This window comes from Balaenoptera ricei, chromosome 19 (genome assembly GCF_028023285.1).
Source record: "Balaenoptera ricei isolate mBalRic1 chromosome 19, mBalRic1.hap2, whole genome shotgun sequence".
In the NCBI taxonomy this organism is placed as follows: Eukaryota; Metazoa; Chordata; class Mammalia; order Artiodactyla; family Balaenopteridae; genus Balaenoptera; species Balaenoptera ricei.
The window spans coordinates 17348131-17371249 of NC_082657.1; the positions used below are offsets into that span (position 1 = coordinate 17348131).

General features: G+C 41.6%; 1 protein-coding gene across 1 annotated transcript; it reads left to right on the top strand.

The window, feature by feature from the left end:
* The first annotated feature begins 1031 nt into the window (after window positions 1–1031).
* Window positions 1032–20886, top strand: ZNF599 (zinc finger protein 599). Its single transcript, XM_059906038.1, has 4 exons — window positions 1032–1508; window positions 3468–3594; window positions 5610–5705; window positions 18065–20886. The coding sequence occupies exons 1-4, from the start codon at window positions 1491–1493 to the stop codon at window positions 19588–19590; spliced, it is 1767 nt and encodes a 588-aa protein (XP_059762021.1). The 5' UTR covers window positions 1032–1490; the 3' UTR covers window positions 19591–20886.
* Window positions 20887–23119: the final 2233 nt, after the last annotated feature.

The following is a 23119-nucleotide window of genomic DNA, read 5'->3' on the forward strand; positions in this document are numbered from 1 at the left end:
TATTTCATGTTTTGACAAATATCACCAATGACTCTGCAAAGAAGTATATCAGACTTAATTCTCACAGCAGTGTATGCCAGATCCTTGTGAAGACATTGCCAATAATACTAATATAAAATAATAAAATGACAGCAAAAGCTCTAAGTACTTATCATTATGTTAGGCCTAGTGCTAAGCACTTTTTAGTTATCTCCCAGGAAGTAGATAGTTTTGTCTCATTCACTGGAATTTAAAGAGTCCAGTTCTTAACTGTGTTGGAGCATTAAAATCCCCTGCAGGGCTTAGGCACAGGTACGCGGCCCCACCCAAGAGTACATGATTCAGTATGTCTGAAGTGGGGCCTTAGGACTTGTATTTGTAACAAATTCCCAGGTAATGCTGATGTGGCCTGTGGGTTGGAAACCACGGATTAGGGGAACACTTTAAATTACTATCTTAAAGAATAATATTCGAGCTTCCCTGGTGGCGCAGTGGTTGAGAATCTGCCTGCCAATGCAGGGGACACGGGTTCGAGCCCTGGTCTGGGAGGATCCCACATGCCGCGTAGCAACTGGGCCCATGAGCCACAACTACTGAGCCTGCGCGTCTGGAGCCTGTGCTCCGCAACGAGAGGCCGCGATAGTGAGAGGCCTGCGCATAGCGATGAAGAGTGGCCCCCGCTTGCCGCAACTAGAGAAAGCCCTCGCACAGAAACGAAAACCCAACACAGCCAAAAATAAATAAATAAATAAATTTACAACAACAAAAAAAAGAATCTTCATTTTTCATTGTAAATCCTGGCTCAGAGAGGTGAAACGCTGCGGCAGGAGTACAGTGCGGAAGGTCAAGGCATGGGTCACGTGTTACAGACCTTTAAGGGCGGGGCATTGCCTGAAGGGACAAGGAAATCTGCGTGCCTTTAAGAAGAAACGAGGCCACGCCCCCTCGTTGGAACCGCAGGGTACAGTTTTCACAGAAAACAGGAAGTGAGCACCCCAGTTCACCCGGATGCAGTCAGAAATTACGTTACCCACAAGGCAGTGCCTCGAACGTCGGCGGGGGGCGCAGAGTTAATGACGGACGGCGGAGGCGGGTGTTGCCTGCTGCAGCTTGCGCGGAGCTTCTGGCGTCGGGTCTTAGGGTGTCGTTTGGATGTGGCCGGTCTGTCCTTACGGGCCTTTATGGCTGGAGCACTGGGCATTGGCCGCTTCTCAGAAAAAGGTCAAGACCGAGCAAAGGACCGCGAGGAGAATGGGACCCACCTCTACGCTTTTGTATGAGCCGTGACCCCCGCCTCGAGCGGGTTGTCAGCCGAGCACTCTCCGAGCTCTGCCCCAGCTTTCGGTCTCCGCAGCTCCCGGAGGCGGCTCCCGGGGCCTTGTGCGCATCCCACACCGCGGACACTCAGGTCCCGGGTGCCCCCGTCCAGGGCTGGCCTGAGGAGTCGGCTGAGCCCGCTGGACCGGCTTTTGTCGCCGTCTCTCGTTGTCCCGCTCTGCCCACTGGGCCCCATGGCGGCGCCGGAGCTGGTGAGTGGAGGGTTCCGCAGGCCCATGTGCGCTGGGGTCGCTGTCAGCACAGTTCCACTCGCTATGATATAGGGAATCCCGGGACCTTTCGCCTTTCCCTCTTAATACTCTCGGATCTGGAGGTCCAGTGAGAATGGGGTGTGGGAACCACAGTGCTAATCACTTCCAACCCAGGCTTCTGAATCCGGGCCAGGGGTTCAGGTGTTATAAGGAGAGGCACCCATTTCTGGCTCTAACCTTGAGCTTGTCGATTGGCCTCCATTCCCTTGGCCTCCATTCCCTCGGGTCTAAAATTGGACTATTAACTATTTTTCTTTCTCGGTTGAGGGAACTGGAGAGGATATGCATGTGACGTGTGTCCTTCAGTGCTCAGCAGGACCCAGAGAGCATCACTCTCGATGTGGTTTCCAGAGAGGGACTCTCCTGGTCCTGCTGTTATCTTAGTCTCACACCCAGGTGGAGTCTGACCCTCAGGCCTCCCTGCCTCGGGCCTCAACGCAGCTGAAAGCTGGGAGACTGGGATGAGAGAGCCCCTAGAGCAGAGGTGAGGTGGGAGCAGCGTTTTTGGAATTGCTGCTCCTCTGATAGGAGTAGAAGTTCCCTGGACAGACCAGAAGACAAGCCAGTCACTGAATTTATCTTTGCAGATGCCATCTGGGTACTACAAGTGAAGTTGGCTTGCCACTTATGGCAGTGAACCCATTTTCCTAGCACATTTACTTATATTTGAAAAGTGAATCCATTACAGTATTCCTTAATGACAGTGCATAGGAATGTTGTGTCTCAAGGCATGTAAACACATGGACAGGCCTTAAGTTATTCTGCAGCATGCCACCTTGTTTGCTCTCATCATAGCTTTGATCACCTTCAGAACTTCTCTTATTTACCCATTTTTCCTCACCTGACTTGCTCCCTAACTTCATTCCAGCCTTGTTCCACCTCCACTCAGAGAGGTCTTCCCCAGTTGCCCCATCTAAAGTCTCCCGTATCATAAAGTCTCCCATAATCTTTGTAGTCATTTCACTCACTTTTGGGGTTTTTTTTTCGGAGCCCTTAGGGCCATATGACTTTATCTTGATCATTTATTTAGTTTCTTGTCAAGGATCTTTCCTTGACAAGAGTGTGAGTCCTGTTCTCTGCTTTATCCCCAGGCTTAGAAGAGTGCTGGCCCTGTACCAGGTGTTCAGTAAGCAGTTGATGAATGAAAGAGTCTACCGTCTGGGGCTCCCATCATACTTAAATCTAACTCCCCCACCGCGGCTGAACCAGAGGGACCTGGTTTCAAATCTTGCCCCTTCTCATTAGACATATGACTCTGGGCAGCTTGACTTTGAGTCCCCATTTGCTGATTGTGAAATGGAGACAGTGATGGTGTTTACCCCATGGGCTGCAGGAGGATTAATGAAATTCACAAATACACACTGAGCACTGACATGTGCTGGGCACTGCAGTGTTTGCTTTATAAACATTTTCACTTAAATTCCCACAACAACATAGTGAAGTTGGTACTATTATTGTATTAATGTGGAAATTGAGGCTCAAAGAAATTAGCATGAAAAGGCTGGATTTAAGCTCCAGGAAGTCTAGCTCCAGACCTAGAGACTTTTAGTTGCTTTAACACAGCATCTAAAGCCCTTAGGTGCAGGCAAACAGTGCAGACCAGTGAGGCGCAGCTGCTGCTGCTGTTATCGTTACTTGAATTGCAGTAATGGACTCACAGTCCCCACAAGAGTACCATTGTTTTGTGTCACTCTCCAGTGGATTCCCACATAGGCGGCTTTTCTCTCCTGCACCTTTGTATTCTGTCAAAGGCACCATCTACCTCCCTCCTGAGCCCAGCACAGACCTAGGTTCTCAGGAGATACTCAGTGATTCAGGCCTTGGGTCTCTCTGGACTTTTGCCACTAACCAAGCAGTAGACTCGTACAGGCACCCCACCACCTCTGTTTGACTTTCCAGGCATTGGTATCATTTGAAGATGTGGCCGTAACCTTCACTGGGGAGGAATGGAGACATCTGGACCTGGCCCAGAGGACCTTATACCAGGAGGTGATGCTGGAGACTTGTGGCCTCCTGGTCTCACTGGGTAAGGCCTCACCTGTGTGGTACCCACAGCCTCTTTCATTCCACTGTCTCTCGCTAAGCATGGCTGGTTGAGAAGATCTGAGGAACCTGCCTTCCCTTCTCCTTCCAGCCCCAGCATGTTCTTATCTAACCTCCTCTTGCTTGGTTTCCTTGTCTGCATCAAGGATTGTTGTATAACAAACGTAGTTCTTCTCAACACTTTTACCCAAGTGTCCAACATAAGCTGACCTCAGTCTGACATCCTTATTCCAGATTCCCATGATCTGGAATTCAGCTTGATTGTGTCAGATGTCCTCACAGCCCAGTTAACAGGACCTGTGGTTAATGGGACGTCCTCTGAGAACATGGTGAATTAGACAGACGGGAAGCTATTTGTCATCAGTGCTACTGGTATCTTTCTAAGCAACATAATCTCAGCTAAAAGGCTTCTTTGACCCCTGGTGCCTGCACAGTCGTCCCTTATGTCCTAAGGCCTGTGCCTTGCTTCTCTGAGGCTATGGGAGTTAATTTTAGAGAGTACACAGACATGTTTTCAAATGGCATTGATGGGCATCTGAGAAGGCTATTTCTTTTTCCCTTCTCTTTCCTGCCTCTTGACTGTTGTTGAGAGAGTCTGGGCTTAGTGCTGAGTCTTTAGCGTTCACATGGCTGTTGGCTGGTTTCCCCTTCAGCAGAAAGAACAGCCGCAGGACTCACAGACTTGAGTCGGCAGCATGAGCTTGCTGGGACCATGATTATTTTTGTTTTATCATATTTTTATAGTAACCTTCCACTTAGCCCCAGTGAACTAATATCTTTAAAGTGCTTAGAATAGAACTGGGAACATAGCAAGTGCCACACATGCATTTGTTATATATAATAAATTAATAAATCCCGAGTGTTCTGCCACCTAAACCTTAAATGTCCACTTTACCCAGAAATGGTTACCTCTGACAGGGCTCTCCCAGCCTTGTGTCCACATAGTCTCTCCCAGGAGGTCAGTCATCAGGGAAGTAAATCCAGTGCTATTTTATGACAATTGTGATTAGTTGTTGAAAGGAGACATCTGGGGAATAGTATTCCAGGTGGAGGGACCAACACGAGGCAAGTCCCTGAGGGGTCAGGGAGCTCAGGTCTAACAGAGGCGAAGGAATATCTGGTTCACCTTTTCCACGGCCACATCACTGAGCTCGGTGCCAGGCGTATGGCAGACATCAGTGAACATTTGCTCAGTGACAGCTGGGTGCATTCTGGCTTGCAGTACAGGATTTTCTAATCAGAGTTTCTGTGGTCCTGGTGTCTTAAGTCATTGACTTCTCTCCAGAGTCCTCCTGTCCCTTAGCCTTCGAATTTGGCAAAATATATTTGGCTGCATGTACCAGAAAACCACCTCATACAGGTTTCACCCTGAAAAAAGTTGATTACTTCACCTAATGAGAAGCCCTGAGGTGGTGCTGGCTCCTGGGTTGGTATCTACCAACCCAGTTCTCTCTGTTTGTCTGCTTTCTCTCCTTGGTCCAGATCATCAGGCCAGCATCCTTGAAGTGGCCACAGGATGATGCAGCAGCAAGTAAGGCAGCAGGTCCTCACATTCAGCCCTGTCTTCCCAACCTGGATTGAAGGCTTTTTCTTCAGAATGGGTAGCAATTTTAGGTCATGGCCTACCTCAGATAACTGTAGCAATTTTAGGTCATGGCCTACCTCAGATAACTGACTATCAGTTGAGTTAGTCTAGTGTTTTTAGCCATCCTTGGGCACCAGAATCACCTGGGGAGCTTTGAAAACAACCAGAGCTCAGTTTTTATGCCCAGAGATTTGGTTTAATTTGTTCTGTGTTTAGAACAGGCGTGTCTAAGTAGTTCTGATGCATGGGAAGGTTGAATCTTATTGATTTAATTAGGGAAAACCTCTGGAAGGAGTCATCCCCTTTCTGGGGTTTCATGGTGGTGTGTTAAAGGTGTACACTCCAGTATACTTGAGAGTTTTCCTTTTGTCTTTACCTGTATACCCATGCCCCATTTATTTCTCCATGCACAGGGCATCCTGTTCCCAAACCAGAGCTGATTCACCTCCTGGAGCAGGGGCAAGAACTAAGGACAGTGAAGAGAGGCCTCTCCAGAAGCACCTGTACAGGTGGGTGGCATGGCAGCTGGCAGACTACCAGGGAATGACTGCGTCTGAAATTCCATGGGCAGTTTCTTTTTGCAGCCTTCCTGGGGTCTTAGGTGGTCATGGAACACTTTGAACTGTGTTTCCTCTGTCTTCCCAATCCCAGCACACTCTTTGCCTTTACTAGGGTTGAAATGTGGTATACTGGGTAAGAGATGGGCTGTAAACTTGGCCACTTACTAGCCTCATGACCCTGGGGAAGTTGCATGATCTCCCTGTGCCTTTGACATCAACTCAAGGCTGAGTTGGTGCTACCTGCTATAAGAGATACCTCCAAAATCTTGGTGGGTCAACTGGTTAAGACTATTTCTCATTTGTGCCATGGTATAATGTGGGTCAGTAGGGGAGCTCTGTTCCACGTATCTATTCAGGGACCCAGGTGTATTCTATTGTCAGTATGTGGCTGTAAGGTGGCCCTGGCATCATCCAGCTGGGCAAGAGGAACAGGAGAGAAGGGGAGTAGTCATATCCACTTGCATACACAGTCACTTCCATTCACATTCCATTGACAAGAACTGGGCATTAGGCTACGTGTTTTGTCATAGAAATGTGGTTTAGCTTTGTGCCCAAGGACAAAATACCAGGGATATGATGAACATATACTCAGTTTGCTAAACTTAGCTTATATTAGAAAAAGATAGAGTAATAATAGTTTCTGCCTCACTGTATTGTTTGGGAATGTAATTAGATAACTTGAAACTGCTTATTAGGACATTGCCTGACCCAAAGTTAGTGGCTTAATAAATTTACCTACTAGTAATATTCATATATTATTACTCATAATGAATAGAGAACAATGTGGAAACTTCCTTCCAGATTCAGAAAAGACAGTCCTTTCTTTTTCTGCAGATTACTACCTCCAACTATACTTTGCATTCCCACTCTTTTCTACCTGCATCCAATCATTTATTTATCTATACATCCCTGCATGCATCCATCCTTCCATTTGTAAATGAGATATTCAGAACAGTCCCTAGCCTTGTCATCTTCTTACCCTCCTGTCTTGTAAAACCTCAAGGGGACATTTGCCTTTGTCAGCCCCACTTCAAGTGTGTGGATAGCACTGACGCAGATTCGTGATCCCTCCCCTCTAGGGTTCCTTCAGGCTGCTCAGCCAGTCAGTGAGTATCTCTGGCCAGCGCCTCCTCAGCCCTGCTGAGTCTGTCTCAAGCCTTCACCCCTTCCTGCAGTTCTCCATCTTCACTTGAATGTTTCAAAGGCACTTCACACCCATCATGCCTAAAAAGGACCTCATGATCTTGCCCACTCCTCTCGTCTCCCCATTTCAGTGCATGGCCTTGCCATTCACTGAGTTGAGAAAGCCAAAAACAAACTTGAACAACCCCTCAACACCTCCATTTTCATCATTCCCAATATCCAGCCATCCCTGAATCTTGATCATATTTCATCATACGTTTCTCCTGAATCCATCATCTCCACCAATTCCATCAGTTCCAGCACTATCACCCTCGTCCAGGCTATAATCATCTTTTGCCTGCGTGATGCTAACAAATTCCTAACTGGTCCCTCCTGTATCTGCTCTGTGCCTCTGATCAGCTTTGTGTCTTACATCCACTTCCCCGTCTACTCACACCTTATTCCAAATACCATCACCTCCCTAGCCACTGAGATCTCAGCATATGACCTAGCTCATTTTGAAAATAAAGGCCATTCACTTGTTTTTCTTGCCTTTTAACCCTTACTGATTTATCCCTGTGGCTTCCTTCTCACCTCTCAGAAGAGTTCTCATCCCCGGCCATGGCTAATTCCCCAAGCAGCGTCTAGGTCATACCTTCACCTACCTTCTCAGGTGTATTAGTTATCTATTGCTATATAGCAATATTAAAACTCACTCATTATTTAATATTAAAATATCACTCATGTATTATCTCTCATCTGTGGATCAGAAATCCAGGCACAGCTTAGCTGGGTCCTCTGCAAAGCTGCAATCGTAGGCAGCTTACAACATGTCAGCTTACTTCTTCAAATCAAGTAATGGTGTGAGAGACTCCAGCAAGAGAGATGTTACACATATACTTTATCTCTTACATCTTACATTCTGTCACCTTTGTTATATTCTATTCTTTGGAAGTAAATAAGGGTCCTGCTAGGATTCAGGCAGAGGGTATCAAAACTGTGTGAACACCATGAGGCAGGGATTATGGGAAACCATAAATGAGTCTGTCCACTGCGTCAGGGAATGTGCATCTTCATTTATTTCCTACCTGTTGTATATCTCCATCTTCTCTCTACTCAACGTAAAACACGTGGTCAAGTTTCTGACGCTTGAGGGAAACATTTTTTAAAAAAATGCTCTTGGCTCTCCAATACCCTCCAAAAGTTGTAGACTCTATTTCAGCTGAACTACCAAGCTTCTTTGAGGACTTTTCTCATTCTCAGAAGAGACATCTATACAGACCTCCCCTTAACTATTTTCTGTAATTTTTGTACTGAGGGGTAATTTACACATAGTGAATGTACAAATCTTAAAGTTCATCATTATGAAATTTTACATATATATAAGCCAGAGTATCCACCACACAGGTCAAGAAATACAGTATTTCCAGCACCTCTCAGGCTTTTTGTGCTTCCCTCCTTATTAATATCCCCTTCTACAAAAATAACCAGTGTTTAGACTCTGTCACCATAGATTAGTTTTGCAGGTTTATAAGTGGAACCCCACAGTACACAATATTGCCATGTCTGTCTTCTTTTGATAATCATTATGACTCTGGAATTCACCCTTGTGGTTGCATATATTTGGGAGTTAGTTTCTCGCTGTGCAGTATCTCAATGAATTAATAGATTATATATACCTGTTTTCCTGTTGATGGACATTTGGCTTGTTCTCCATTTTTGGAATATTATGAAGAATGCTGCTATGAATATTCTTGATCATATTTTTTGCTGGCTATAAGCATGCATTTCTGTTGGGAGTACACATACGAGTGGACTGGTTGGATCATGGTGTAGTTACATGATTAGCTTTAAAAGAAGCCATCAATCAGTTTCAAAGTGACTGCACCGTTTCACATTCCCACCAGCCATGTGTAAGAGTCCTCATTGCTTCAGATACTAGTGAGCAGGTGGTATCTGCCCCTTTACTCTTTGAGTAGGGGTATTTCTCAGCACCACACTACTAAAAATGTTCTTACAGGTTATTGTTGACATTCTGATTGACAAATGCAACAATTGTGATAATGATAAGAGACAGTGGTCTAAAATTTACAGAACACTTGCCATGCACTGTGATTATTGATTTACATACTTTTTCTCATGTAACCTTGTTATGAACTGAATGTCTGTGTCCTCCCAAAATTTGTATGTTGAATCCTTAACACCCCAATGTGATGAAATTAAGGTGTGGGGCCTTTGGGAGGTGATTGGGTTTAGATGAGGTCATGAGGATGGAGCACCCATGATGGGATTAGTGTTCTCATGTGAAGACAAGGAGACCATGGCCTTTCCTAGGTGTGGTGTGTGGTGCTGGGTGTGGTGGGGAAGAGAAGGAGAGTTCTCTGGTGTCTCTTCTTTTTTTTTTTTTAATATTTATTTATTTATTTATTTGGCTGCGTTGGGTCTTGGTTGCGGCACCTGGATCTTCATTGCCGCATGCAGGATCTTCGTTGCAGGATGCGGGATCTTTAGTTCCGGCATGCAGGATCTTTAGTTCCAGCATGTGGGAATCTTTTAGTTGTGGCATGCAGAATCTTTAGTTGTGGCATGCAGGATCTTTAGTTACAGCATGAGGGATCTTTCGTTGCAGCATGCGGGATCTAGTTCCCTGACTAGGGATCAAACCCGGGCCCCCTGCATTGGGAGCGAGGAGTCTTAACCGCTGGACCACCAGGGAAGTCCCCTGGTGTATCTTCTTATAAGGATACTAATCCTCTCAGGTTCCTACCCTTATGACCTCATTTAACCTTAATTACTTCTGTAAAGTCCCTATCTCCAAATACACATTGGAAGTTAGGGCTTCAACACATGAATTTTGGTGGAACACAAACATTCAGTCCATACCAAAATTTGTTTTTTGAGTAAATACAGGGCTATTCAGATATTCTGTTTTTTCTTGTATCAGTTTTGGTAATTTGAGTCTTTTAAGGAGTTTGTCCACTTCATCTAATTATTCTATCCATTACTTTTTAAGATGGTTTCATCTCAAAATGGTAAATTTTATGTTATGTATATTTTACCACAATTTAAATTTTAGGTATGTATTGTACATATTTTTATAATGCCATTAAAAACTGACATTCTCAAAAAAATATTGTTCATCGTACTCATGTATGTTTTGCTTTTTTATTTGACTATTATAAAAAGTATCCATTTATGTTGTTGTATAGGATTTGTACTTTTCATTTAACAGTACATTACTAAGATTCATGATGCATGAAGCTATAGTTTACTCATTTTTTTCTTCTGTAGTTATTTATATGAGTATAACACAATGTATTCATCCATTTTCATGGGAATTTTCTTTTTTTTTTTTTTTTTTTTTTTTTGTTTTGTTTGTTTTTTTATACTGCAGGTTCTTATTAGGCATCAGTTTTATACACATCAGTGTATACATGTCAATCCCAATCGCCCAATTCAGCACCCCACCATCCCCACCCCACCGCAGTTTTCCCCCCTTGGTGTCCATATGTCCATTCTCTACATCTGTGTCTCAACTTCTGCCCTGCAAACTGGCTCATCTGTACCATTTTTCTAGGTTCCGCATACATGCATTAATATACGATATTTGTTTTTCTCTTTCTGACTTACTTCACTCTGTATGACAGTCTCTAGATCCATCCACGTCTCAACAAATGACTCAATTTCGTTCCTTTTTATGGCTGAGTAATATTCCATTGTATATATGTACCACATCTTCTTTATCCATTTGTCTGTTGATGGGCATTTAGGTTGCTTCCATGACCTGGCTATTGTAAATAGTGCTGCAATGAACATTCGGGTGCATGTGTCTTTTTGAATTACGGTTTTCTCTGGGTATATGCCCAGTAGTGGGATTGCTGGGTCATATGGTAATTCTATTTTTAGTTTTTTAAGGAACCTCCATATTGTTCTCCATAGTGGCTGTATCAATTTACATTCCCACCAACAGTGCAAGAGGGTTCCCTTTTCACCACACCCTCTCCAGCATTTGTTGTTTGTAGATTTTCTGATGATGCCCATTCTAACAGGAGTGAGGTGATACCTCATTGTAGTTTTGATTTGCATTTCTCTAATAATTAGTGATGTTGAGCATCTTTTCATGTGCTTCGTGGCCGTCTGTATGTCTTCTTTGGAGAAATGTCTATTTAGGTCTTCTGCCCATTTTTGGATTGGGGTGTTTGTTTCTTTGATATTGAGCTGAATGAGCTGTTTATATATTTTGGAGATTAATCCTTTGTCCGTTGATTCATTTGCAAATATTTTCTCCCATTCTGAGGGTTGTCTTTTCGTCTTGTTTATGGTTTCCTTTGCTGTGCAAAAGCTTTGAAGTTTCATTAGGTCCCACTTGTTTATTTTTGTTTTTATTTCCATTACTCTAGGAGGTGGATCAAAAAAGATCTTGCTGTGATTTATGTCAAAGAGTGTTCTTCCTATGTTTTCCTCTAAGAGTTTTATAGTGTCCAGTCTTATATTTAGGTCTCTAATCCATTTTGAGTTTATTTTTGTGTATGGTGTTAGGGAGTATTCTAATTTCATTCTTTTACATGTAGCTGTCCAGTTTTCCCAGCACCACTTATTGAAGAGACTGTCTTTTCTCCATTGTATATCTTTGCCTCCTTTGTCATAGATTAGTTGACCATAGGTGCGTGGGTTAATCTCTGGGCTTTCTATCTTGTTCCATTGATCTATGTTTCTGTTTTTGTGCCAGTACCATATTGTCTTGATTACTGTAGCTTTGTAGTATAGTCTGAAGTCAGGGAGTCTGATTCCTCCAGCTCCATTTTTTTGCCTCAAGACTGCTTTGCCTATTCGGGGTCTTTTGTGTCTCCATACAAATTTTAAGATGATTTGTTCTAGCTCCGTAAAAAATGCCATTGGTAATTTGATAGGGATTGCATTGAATCTGTAGATTGCTTTGGGTAGTATACTCATTTTCACAATGTTGATTCTTCCAATCCAAGAACATGGTATATCTCTCCATCTGTTGGTATCATCTTTAATTTCTTTCATCAGTGTCTTATAGTTTTCTGCATACAGGTCTTTTGTCTCCCTAGGTAGGTTTATTCCTAGGTATTTTATTCTTTTTGTTGCAATGGTAAATGGGAGTGTTTCCATAATTTCTCTTTCAGATTTTTCATCATTAGTGTATAGGAATGCAAGAGATTTCTGTGCATTAATTTTGTATCCTGCAACTTTACCATATTCATTAATTAGCTCTAGCAGTTTTCTGGTGGCAGTTTTAGGATTCTCTATGTATAGTATCATGTCATCCGCAAACAGTGACAGTTTTACTTCTTCTTTTCCAATTTGTATTCCTTTTATTTCTTTTTCTTCTCTGATTGCCGTGGCTAGGACTTCCAAAACTATGTTGAATAATAGTGGTGAGAGTGGACATCCTTGTCTCGTTCCTGATCTTAGAGGAAATGCTTTCAGTTTTTCACCATTGAGAATGATGTTTGCTGTGGGTTTGTCATATATGGCCTTTATTATGTTGAGGTAGGTTCCCTCTATGCCCACTTTCTGGAGAGTTTTTATCAGAAATGGGTGTTGAATTTTGTCAAAAGCTTTTTCTGCATCTATTGAGATGATCACATGGTTTTTATTCTTCAATTTGTTAATATGGTGTATCACATTGATTGATTTGCGTATATTGAAGAATCCTTGCATCCCTGGGATAAATCCCACTTGATCGTGGTGTATGATCCTTTTAATGTGTTGTTGGATTCTGTTTGCTAGTATTTTGTTGAGGATTTTTGCATCTATATTCATCAGTGATATTGGTCTGTAATTTTCTTTTTTTGTAGTGTCTTTGTCTGGTTTTGGTATCAGGGTGATGGTGGCCTCATAGAATGAGTTTGGGAGTGTTCCTTCCTCTGCAATTTTTTGGAAGAGTTTGAGAAGGATGGGTGTTAGCTCTTCTCTAAATGTTTGATAGAATTCACCTGTGAAGCCATCTGGTCCTGGACTCTTGTTTGTTGGAAGATTTTTAATCACAGTTTCAATTTCATTACTTGTGATTGGTCTGTTCATATTTTCTATTTCTTCCTGGTTCAGTCTTGGAAGGTTATACCTTTCTAAGAATTTGTCCATTTCTTCCAGGTTGTCCATTTTATTGGCATAAAGTTGCTTGTAGTAGTCTCTTAGGATGCTTTGTATTTCTGCAGTGTCTGTTGTAACTTCTCCTTTTTCATTTCTGATTTTATTGATTTGAGTCCTCTCCCTCTTTTTCTTGATGAGTCTGGCTAATGGTTTATCAATTTTGTTTATCTTCTCAAAGAACCAACTTTTAGTTTTATTGATCTTTGCTATTGTTTTCTTTGTTTCTATTTCATTTATTTCTGCTCTGATCTTTATGATTTCTTTCCTTCTGCTAACTTTGGGTTTTGTTTGTTCTTCTTTCTCTAGTTTCTTTAAGTGTAAGGTTAGATTGTTTACTTGAGCTTTTTCTTGTTTCTTTAGGTAGGCTTGTATAGCTATAAACTTCCCTCTTAGAACTGCTTTTGCTGCATCCCATAGGTTTTGGGTCGTCGTGTTTTCATTGTCATTTGTCTCTAGGTATTTTTTGATTTCCTCTTTGATTTCTTCAGTGATCTCTTGGTTATTTAGTAACGTATTGTTTAGCCTCCATGTGTTTGTCCTTTTTACGTTTTTTTCCCTGTAATTCATTTCTAATCTCATAGCGTTGTGGTCAGAAAAGATGCTTGATATGATTTCAATTTTCTTAAATTTACTGAGGCTTGATTTGTGACCCAAGATGTGATCTATCTTGGAGAATGTTCCGTGCGCACTTGAGAAGAACGTGTAATCTGCTGTTTTTGGATGGAATGTCCGATATATATCAATTAAATCTATCTGGTCTATTGTGTCATTTAAAGCTTCTGTTTCCTTATTTATTTTCATTTTGGATGATCTGTCCATTGGTGTAAGTGAGGTGTTAAAGTCCCCCACTATTATTGTGTTACTGTCGATTTCCTCTTTTATAGCTGTTAGCAGTTGCCTTATGTATTGAGGTGCTCCTATGTTGGGTGCATATATATTTATAATTGTTATATCTTCTTCTTGGATTGATCCCTGGATCATTATGTAGTGTCCTTCCTTGTCTCTTGTAACATTCTTTAATTTAAAGTCTATTTTATCTGATATGAGTATAGCTACTCCAGCTTTCTTTTGATTTCCATTTGCATGGAATATCTTTTTCCATCCCATCACTTTCAGTCTGTATGTGTCCCTAGGTCTAAAGTGGGTCTCTTGTAGACAGCATATATATGGGTCTTGTTTTTGTATCCATTCAGCCAGTCTATGTCTTTTGGTTGGGGCATTTAATCCATTCACGTTTAAGGTAATTATCGATATGTATGTTCCTATGACCATTTTCTTAATTGTTTTGGGTTTGTTTTTGTAGGTCCTTTTCTTCTCTTGTGTTTCCCACTTAGAGAAGTTCCTTTAGCATTTGTTGTAGAGCTGGTTTGGTGGTGCTGAATTCTCTTAGCTTTTGCTTGTCTGTAAAGCTTTTGATTTCTCCATCAAATCTAAATGAGATCCTTGCCGGGTAGAGTAATCTTGGTTGTAGGTTCTTCCCTTTCATCACTTTAAGTATATCATGCCACTGCCTTCTGGCTTGCAGAGTTTCTGCTGAGAAATCAGCTGTTAACCTTATGGGAGTTCCCTTGTATGTTATTTGTCGTTTTTCCCTTGCTGCTTTCAATAATTTTTCTTTGTCTTTAATTTTTGCCACTTTGATTACTATGTGTCTCGGCGTGTTTCTCCTTGGGTTTATCCTGTATGGGACTCTCTGCGCTTCCTGGACTTGGGTGGCTATTTCCTTTCCCATGTTAGGGAAGTTTTCGACTATAATCTCTTCAAATATTTTCTCTGGTCCTTTCTCTCTCTCTTCTCCTTCTGGGACCCCTATAATGCGAATGTTGTTGCGTTTAATGTTATCCCAGAGGTCTCTTAGGCTGTCTTCATTTCTTTTCATTCTTTTTTCTTTAGTCTGTTCCGCAGCAGTGAATTCCATCATTCTGTCTTCCAGGTCACTTATCCGTTCTTCTGCCTCAGTTATTCTGCTATTGATTCCTTCTAGTGTAGTTTTCATTTCAGTTATTGTATTGGTCATCTCTGTTTGTTTGTTCTTTAATTCTTCTAGGTCTTTGTTAATCATTTCTTGCATCTTCTCAATCTTTGCCTCCATTCTTATTCCGAGGTCCTGGATCATCTTCACTATCATTATTCTGAATTCTTTTTCTGGAAGGTTGCCTATCTCCACTTCATTTAGTTGTTTTTCTGGGGTTTTTTCTTGTTCCTTCATCTGGTACATAGCCCTCTGCCTTTTCATCTTCTCTATCTTTCTGTAACTGTCGGGAATTTTCTTGTTTCTAATTTTTTGTACCCACAAACAATACAGCCATGAAAATTCACATGCATGTGTTCTCACAAACATGTGTAGGAATTTCTCTTAGTAATATTCCTAGGACTAGAATTTGGGGATTATAAGTTAAGCAAAAGGAGAACTTTACTAGATGATGCCCTGTTGTTTTCTAAAATGGTTATTTATACCCACTTACACTTCACCTGCCTTGTATGAACAATTCCATGGATCCATACCCTCTCTAACACTTGATAAGTTTTTTCAATCAGGTGAATATAAAATGGTCTCTCATTGTGGTCTTAATTTGCCCTTCCCTCATATCTAAGAAATTTGAGTTATCTCTTCATATGTTGATTGGCCAATATACATCTTCTGTGAAATATCAGTTCATAATACTCTCAGTTTTCATTTTGGATGTGGAGTGTTGAAGTCCCCAGCTGTAATTATAGTTTTGTCTATTTCTCCTTTCAACTCAGTTTTTGGTTTGTATATTTTGAGGCTCTTATATTTGGTACATAAAGATTTAGGATTGTTATGTCTTCCTGGTGGATTAATCTTTTTATCATTATATAATGTCCCTCTTTGTCCCATTTTCTTTGTAGTCTGTTATCTGATGTTAATATAGTCCTGATGTTAATATAGCCATCTTTCTTTGTTTACCTTTTTAAAAATTATATTTAGTTTAGTCAGATTGATTAGTCTTTTATAAAGAATGCTTCTGTATGTTTATGAAATCTTCCTTTTTCCCAAGATCTAAAAGATAGTCATTTTCACTATTGATTAAAAGTTTTTAATCTTTAGCTTCTGACAGTTAAGTCTTAATCAGTCTGGAATTAATTTTTTGTTTTGTACAAGGTAGAAATACAATTTCATTTTCTTCCATTGTGGCAAATAATTTTTCTACATCCATTTATTGAATACAGTCAAGCCCCCTACATATGACCAAGTTCTGTTCCAAGAGCGCGTTTGTAAGTCCAATTTGCTTGCAAGTCCGACAAAGTTAGCCTAGGTACCCAACTAACACAATTAGCTATATAGTACTGTACTGTAATAGGTTTACAAGACTTCTCACACAAGTAATACATAAAAAACAAACACAAAAAAATAAAGAAAACATTTTTAATCTTACAGTACAGTACCTTGAAAAGTACAGTAGTATAGTACAACAGCTGGTATACAGGAGCTGGCATCGAGTGAACTGGCAAGAAGAGTTACTGACTGGAGGAGGTGGGAGATGGTAGAGCTGAAGGATCATCAGCAATAGGAGATGGAGGGCAAGCTGCAGTTTCACTCACGCCTGACATTGATGGCACAGGTTCTGGTTCTGTGCTGGATTCAATTCTGTCTACCCTCTTGAAAAAAACGATCCAATGATGTCTGGATAGTAGCTATTTTTTTCTTGTCATAGATGACACGGTAGCACTGGATTGCATTCTGAACGGCTGCTGCAACCTTTGTGTACTGTTCTACGTTTGGGTCCTGTGCCTCAGAAACTAACAGTGCCTCCTCAAATAAAGAAAATCCCCTTGCCATTTCCTGCGTCATGAATCTCTTTGGTTCTTCAGTTACTTCTTCCTGTTGTCTCTCTTCATTCTTTCTCTGAGCCTCCAGTTCCATCCGGTCTTCATTAGTAAGCTCCATGTTCGCATCTTTGAAAGTTCACAACTTGAAGGTTCGTATGTAGGGGACTTCCTCTATTCCTTCCTTTTTCCACTAACGTCTCTGCTGCTTTTGCCATAAATCAAAGTTCCATATATACATTTCTGAGCTCCCAATTCTGTTCTTTCCTTTGACAATTTGACAGCTTATCTTATATCTATGCTACATCACACTGCCTTGGTGTATATGATTTCATCATAATCCTAATTCCTCAAAGGGCAAGTCCCCTTGCTTTATTCTTCTTCAGAGATATCCTGGTCTCTGTTATTTTATATAAATTCCACAATCAGCTTGCCAATAACCATGAAAAACCCTACTGGGCTTTATCTGAAGTTGTATTAAATTTATAGATGAATTTGAGGAAAATTGGCAACTTTATGTTATTAATCTCTTTTCATATAAATCTTCATTAATGTGATATGTTTTCTGGTTTACTTCATCTAAATGTTATCTACTTTGAGTCTGTTCACCTAGTCTTTACTAGATATAGTAGACTCAATATGTGCACCCAGTTGCTTATCACTGCCCCCGCCCCAACTTTCACACACTCCAAAATCCTAAGATTTTGTTTCTCCTCTTTCCCTGCCTCCCTCTCCACCATCCTGTCATCCTCTTCTCTTTGCCTGGCATTCAACATTCTCTGAAAACCCCGAACCTTTGTACTTTCAGTCATCTGCTACAATTTTTCTCCTAATTCCTCTGTCAGGGAATTCCTACTCATCTTTAGAAATAAACACGTGTAGCACCTTGTCCAGGTAGCCTCCACTGACCTCTTTCTGTCTTCCATCTGGGCCAAGTTAGGTCCACCTTCCCTGTGCTGTCATAGCACTATGAGATGTTGGAACACAGTCATTATCATTACTTTGTCCACCCTCCCCCATTCTGGAGAGTGAGGAGGAGTCTCCACTCCAGATTTTCTATTCTGCACCAGATTTTCCTCCTGGGTTAACTTTTAAAGATGTCAAGAGTCCAAGGATCAGTAAAGAAAGAAATTGTAAACCTGGGTTTAAAAGATGTAAAAATGCCATAGACAGTAGAGGCTTTATTTTCACCTTCATTCTTCCACTAAAGTGGTAATTTATTTTGTTCTGTGTTGACATCACTAATAGGCACCTTTTTTATATTGGATTTCCTTCAGGTAAAAAAGCAAAACCTGAGATCACAGAGCTTACTGCTTCTCAGCTGGTCCTCACTGAGGGAGCCCCTTTTGAGGAACGAGTGACACATGGAGCCTCAAGGCGTTCCAGGCTGGAGCAAGCAAGGGATCAGGAAGAACTGTCAGAAATGCAGGAAGGGAACTTGAGGCCAGGAACAGACATCCACAAGGAGACATGCCCTAGGAAGTTGAACCATAAACATGATGACTTTGAGACAGATGATAGTCTTTATTTAAGGGTTTTACAGGAGCAAGTCACTACACAAGATGCTCTGCATGAACGTGATTCCCAAGAACCAGGAAGAGACCCTGTTATTGATGCAAGGAATAATCTCTACAAATGCAAGGAATGTGGAAAAGGTTTTAGTAAGAATTGGGCCCTTGTACGGCATCAACAGATTCACGCTGGAGTGAAGCCTTATGAATGCAGTGAATGTGGGAAAGCCTGTCGTTATATGGCAGACTTCATTCGACATATGAGGTTTCATACTGGGGAAAAGCCATACAAGTGTATTGAGTGTGGGAAGGCCTTCAAACGCAGGTCTCACCTCACAGAGCACCAGCGTATTCACACTGGAGACAAGCCCTATGAGTGCAAAGAATGTGGTAAAGCTTTCACCCACCGCTCCTCTTTCATCCAGCATAATATGACTCACACTAGAGAAAAGCCCTTTTTGTGCAAAGAATGTGGGAAAGCTTTTTACTACAGCTCTTCCTTTGCTCAACACATGAGGATTCACAGTGGAAAGAAACTTTACAAGTGCAGTGAATGTGGAAAGGCCTTTACTCACCGCTCCACTTTTATCCAGCATAATATGACCCACACAGGAGAAAAACCCTTTTTGTGCAAAGAATGTGGAAAAGCTTTCTGCCTGAACTCATCCTTCACTCAGCACATGAGGATTCACACTGGAGAGAAACCCTATGAGTGCAGCGAATGTGGAAGGGCCTTTACTCACCGCTCCACTTTCATTCGGCATAAGAGGACCCATACTGGAGAGAAGCCCTTTGAGTGCAAAGAATGTGGGAAAGCCTTTTGTGACAGCTCTTCCTTAATTCAACACATGAGGATTCACACTGGTGAGAGGCCCTATGAATGCAGTGAATGTGGAAAGGCCTTTACACACCATTCTGTTTTTATCCGACATAATAGGACCCACAGTGGAGAAAAACCCTTGGAATGTAAAGAGTGTGCAAAAGCCTTTTACTATAGCTCTTCCTTTACTCGCCACATGAGGATTCACACTGGAGAAAAGCCTTATGTATGCAGAGAATGTGGAAAGGCCTTTACCCAACCTGCAAATTTTGTTCGGCATAATAGGATCCACACTGGAGAAAAACCCTATGAGTGCAAAGAATGTGAAAAGGCCTTTTGTGACAACTTTGCCTTAACTCAACACATGAGAACTCACACTGGAGAGAAACCCTTTGAATGTGGTGAATGTGGGAAGGCCTTCAGCCATAGTTCATCCTTCATTCACCATCGAAAGATTCACACCAGAGTTTAAAAGATGTAACAAGGCCTTTTGCAAATGTGTTCACTTCAGTCAATTTTAGTGAACTCATACTGGTGAAATACCTTTCCTTTTGAGTATAACTATTCAGGGAAGTCTTTTGGCCAGAGAAATAATCTTACTCAGTATCTGAAGAGAAACATCATAATTGTCATCTCTCTGAAAGCTTTTTGTGGCAGGTCATCTAAAGGGTCATACTAGAAATTGACCCAGCCTGCAGCTCTACGCTACACCTGAGAATCATCCACGAGAGAGACTCAGTGGTTGTCATGCATCTGGGGAAAATGTCAGCAACAGTTCTTCCTATGTTTATACTATAAATCCATCTCAAGAGTATTTTAAAAGAACAAAGAGATGTAGAAGAGGAAGGAAAGAGATACGCATGTGTGGCTGCTTTCTGATTTCCCTGCCAAGCTATGACAATTTGTCATTTGTGTGTGTGCGCATGCAGAAGGGATGAAGGGGGAGAGATCAAAAGGCCTCATCACCTTTATGTTTTCTTATATATCCACAGTCAGGAGAATTGGACCATTGGGGCAGCTCTGCTAACATTTATTAAAAGTTCTTTGTTACAAAACACTGTCACGTCTACCCTTGAATATAAGGCCTGAGTCATGAAATACATATACATACACACCTACATATGCAGTCAATTCTTCTAATTCATGGTAGTTATATTCTATAAATTCACCACAAACACTGAACTAGTGAATATTGAACCATTGCTCCTAGTGGCAATACAGGTTTAGGTTCCTGTGAGCCTCTGTTCACATTTTCATCAATCAATACATAATCTTTTAATTTATTAAAAACATTTTTTTTGGCTGCATTGGGTCTTCGTTGCTGTGCACGGGCTTTCTCTAGTTGCGGCAAGCGGGGGCTACTCTTCGTTGCAGTGTGTGGGCTTCTCATTGCGGTGGCTTCTCGTTGCGGAGTACAGGCTCTAGGCATGCAGGCTTCAGTAGTTGTGGCATGCGGGCTCAGCAGTTGTGGCTCACGGGCTCTAGAGCGCGGGCTCAGCAGTTGTGGCTCGCGGGCTCTAGAGCGCAGGCTCAGTAGTTGTGGCACACAGGCTTAGTTGCTCTGCGGCATGTGGGATCTTCCCGGAGCAGGGATTGAACCTGTGTCCCCTGCATTGGCAGTGGATTCTTAACCACTGTGCCACCAGGGAGGTCCCAATACATAATCCTTTATGGAATTTTTTTCTGTTTTTAAAGACACCTTATTTAATAAATGTTTCTTATAAGTTACATCCAATATTTCATTATAATAAAAAATATTTTAATTATATCATTTTTGTGTATTCTATTGTTATTGTACTGCTTTAACTCTTTCACTCAATCATACACACAAACAATACACATATACAGTACTCACATAAAATAAACATGTAAACACTATACAGTACACTGCTCTACAGTACAGTCATGCAAAGAAAGTCCTAGAAAAAATTAAAAATTAACCAAAATTAAAAACATTAACTAAAACGCTGATTTTGATAGAACTGCAGGATGTGTGATGGGGCAGTGCACTGAGTGGATTAATCTCCTGACCTTGGCTTAACCCAGGAAAACCAAAGGAGAGCTTGTTGCCTTGTTTTGCCATCTCTTCCAGGTCTTTGTTGGTGGGTTCCACTTCCTTCTCTGCCAAAATTTCTTCCACGTCTTCTGTCATGTCATTGAAGCCTTTTTTACTTATATGCCATGTGATATGCATTATGTGTTTGACACTGTCCTTTATATTTTCTGTAACACCTTCAAAGCCTTTGAAATTTTTCAGGCAGTCTGGCCAAGCATTTTCCTAACAGTTAATGATAGTAGTCTGCTTGTTATTATCCCAGGCTGTGCAAACACAATAACAGTGCATATAGTGACGGACATCCAGTAGTCTATCATGGTGGTTTCTTTTATTTATTTACTTAGGCCACACCATGCACCATGTGGGATCTTAGTTCCTTGACCAGGGATTGAGCCCACACCCCATGCAGTGGAAACACAGTCTTAACCACTGGACTTCCAGGGAAGTCCCATGGTGGTTTCTTTGTTGGTGCTGAGAGCTTTGCTAAAAAGCTCCCTCATGTTGTGCTTTTATTATGTCCTGACTGAGAGGTTGGATAACATTAGTATTTAGGGGTATGAAAAGATCATTTAGGTTGGAGTGGGTATTTTCAATGCTGTCTTGTATGGTTTTTGTTTTTTTTTAATCGGTCTTCATCTCATGAATCCACAGCTTTTGTCACTTTTCCATCTTTTTCTTAGATTCATTACACTACTATAGATGTTACTTTTGTTGCAGGAAGGGGGATCCCTTCCAGGGCCTGAGAGTGGGCTCTTGTCTAACACTCGGAAATGCATTGTCTGACGAGACACACATGCTGACAAAGCAAGAGAGTTTATTGGGAAGGGGTTCCCTGGGTGGAGAGCAACAGGGTAAGGGAAACCAGGAGAACTGCTCTGCCATGTGGCTTGCAGTCTCGGGTTTTATGGAAATGGGGTTAGTTTCTGGGTTGTCTCTGGCCAGTCATTCTGATTCAGGGTCCTTCCTGTTGGCACACGCATTGCTCAGCCAAGATGGATTCCAGTGAGAAGGATTCTGGGAAGTTTGAAGGACATATGGACTGGTGTCTCCTCTCCTTTTGACCTTTCCTGAATTCTTCCAGTTGGTGGTAGCTTGTTAGTTCCGTGTTCCTTACCAGGACCTCCTGTTGTAACTCATACAAGTGGCTACTATCTTGCCTGGCCAGGGCAGGCAGTTTCAGTCAGTGTTTCCCCTGACACTTTTAACATTTCTGGAGTGGCCACATGTAGAGACTGGTGAATTTCCTCTTCCTAGTTTTGGATGTGCCGTATTGTTGATTCATTAACATTGAACTCACAGCCAATAGCTGCATAAGTCATGACTGAATGAAGCTTATCTAACACATGTATTTTCTCTATCATAGCCTTCTTGCCCTTACAAACACTAGACAGCACTTCAACACTGTGCTTGGGGGCCATTTTCAACAGCAAAATCACCCAAAAAAGCACAAAAATACAAAAAAGTGTGGCACTAAAGAGATTGTGAAAAGGACACTTTATAATATGAAAGCTGACACCAGAAGGCAGAGTGACACCGTGTTTGACCTTAGCTGGTAACATGCATGATGGGCAACTCAAATTTTTTATCACTCTGCACATGTCTGCAAATGACTGCAAAAATGCTATGAGTATTGATTTGGGAGTTACAAATAAACTTCAGTGAATAGGTGAATTCACAAATAATCAGGATTGCTTATTAAAGATCACTGATGAATTTTGTTATATTTGTTTGTTTTTTCTCTTGGCTTCATTTGGAATAGTTTCTACTGCTACATCTTCCAGTTTCCTAATCTTTTCTTCTGCTATGTCCACTCTCCCCTTCATCCCATCCAGTGTATTTCATACCATAATTTATAGTTTTTATCTCTTTTAGTTGGATTAGGGTCTTCCTTAAGTCTTTCATGTCTCTACTTCACATGTTCATTCTTTCTTCTAGCTTCTTGGAC

Excerpts from the sequence above, each read along its gene's own strand:
- ZNF599 (XM_059906038.1), top strand. Across the intron at positions 3,595-5,609 it reads TGGCCTCCTGGTCTCACTGG|GGCATCCTGTTCCCAAACCA; the intron begins GTAAGGCCTCAC and ends CTCCATGCACAG. Across the intron at positions 5,706-18,064 it reads CTCCAGAAGCACCTGTACAG|GTAAAAAAGCAAAACCTGAG; the intron begins GTGGGTGGCATG and ends GATTTCCTTCAG.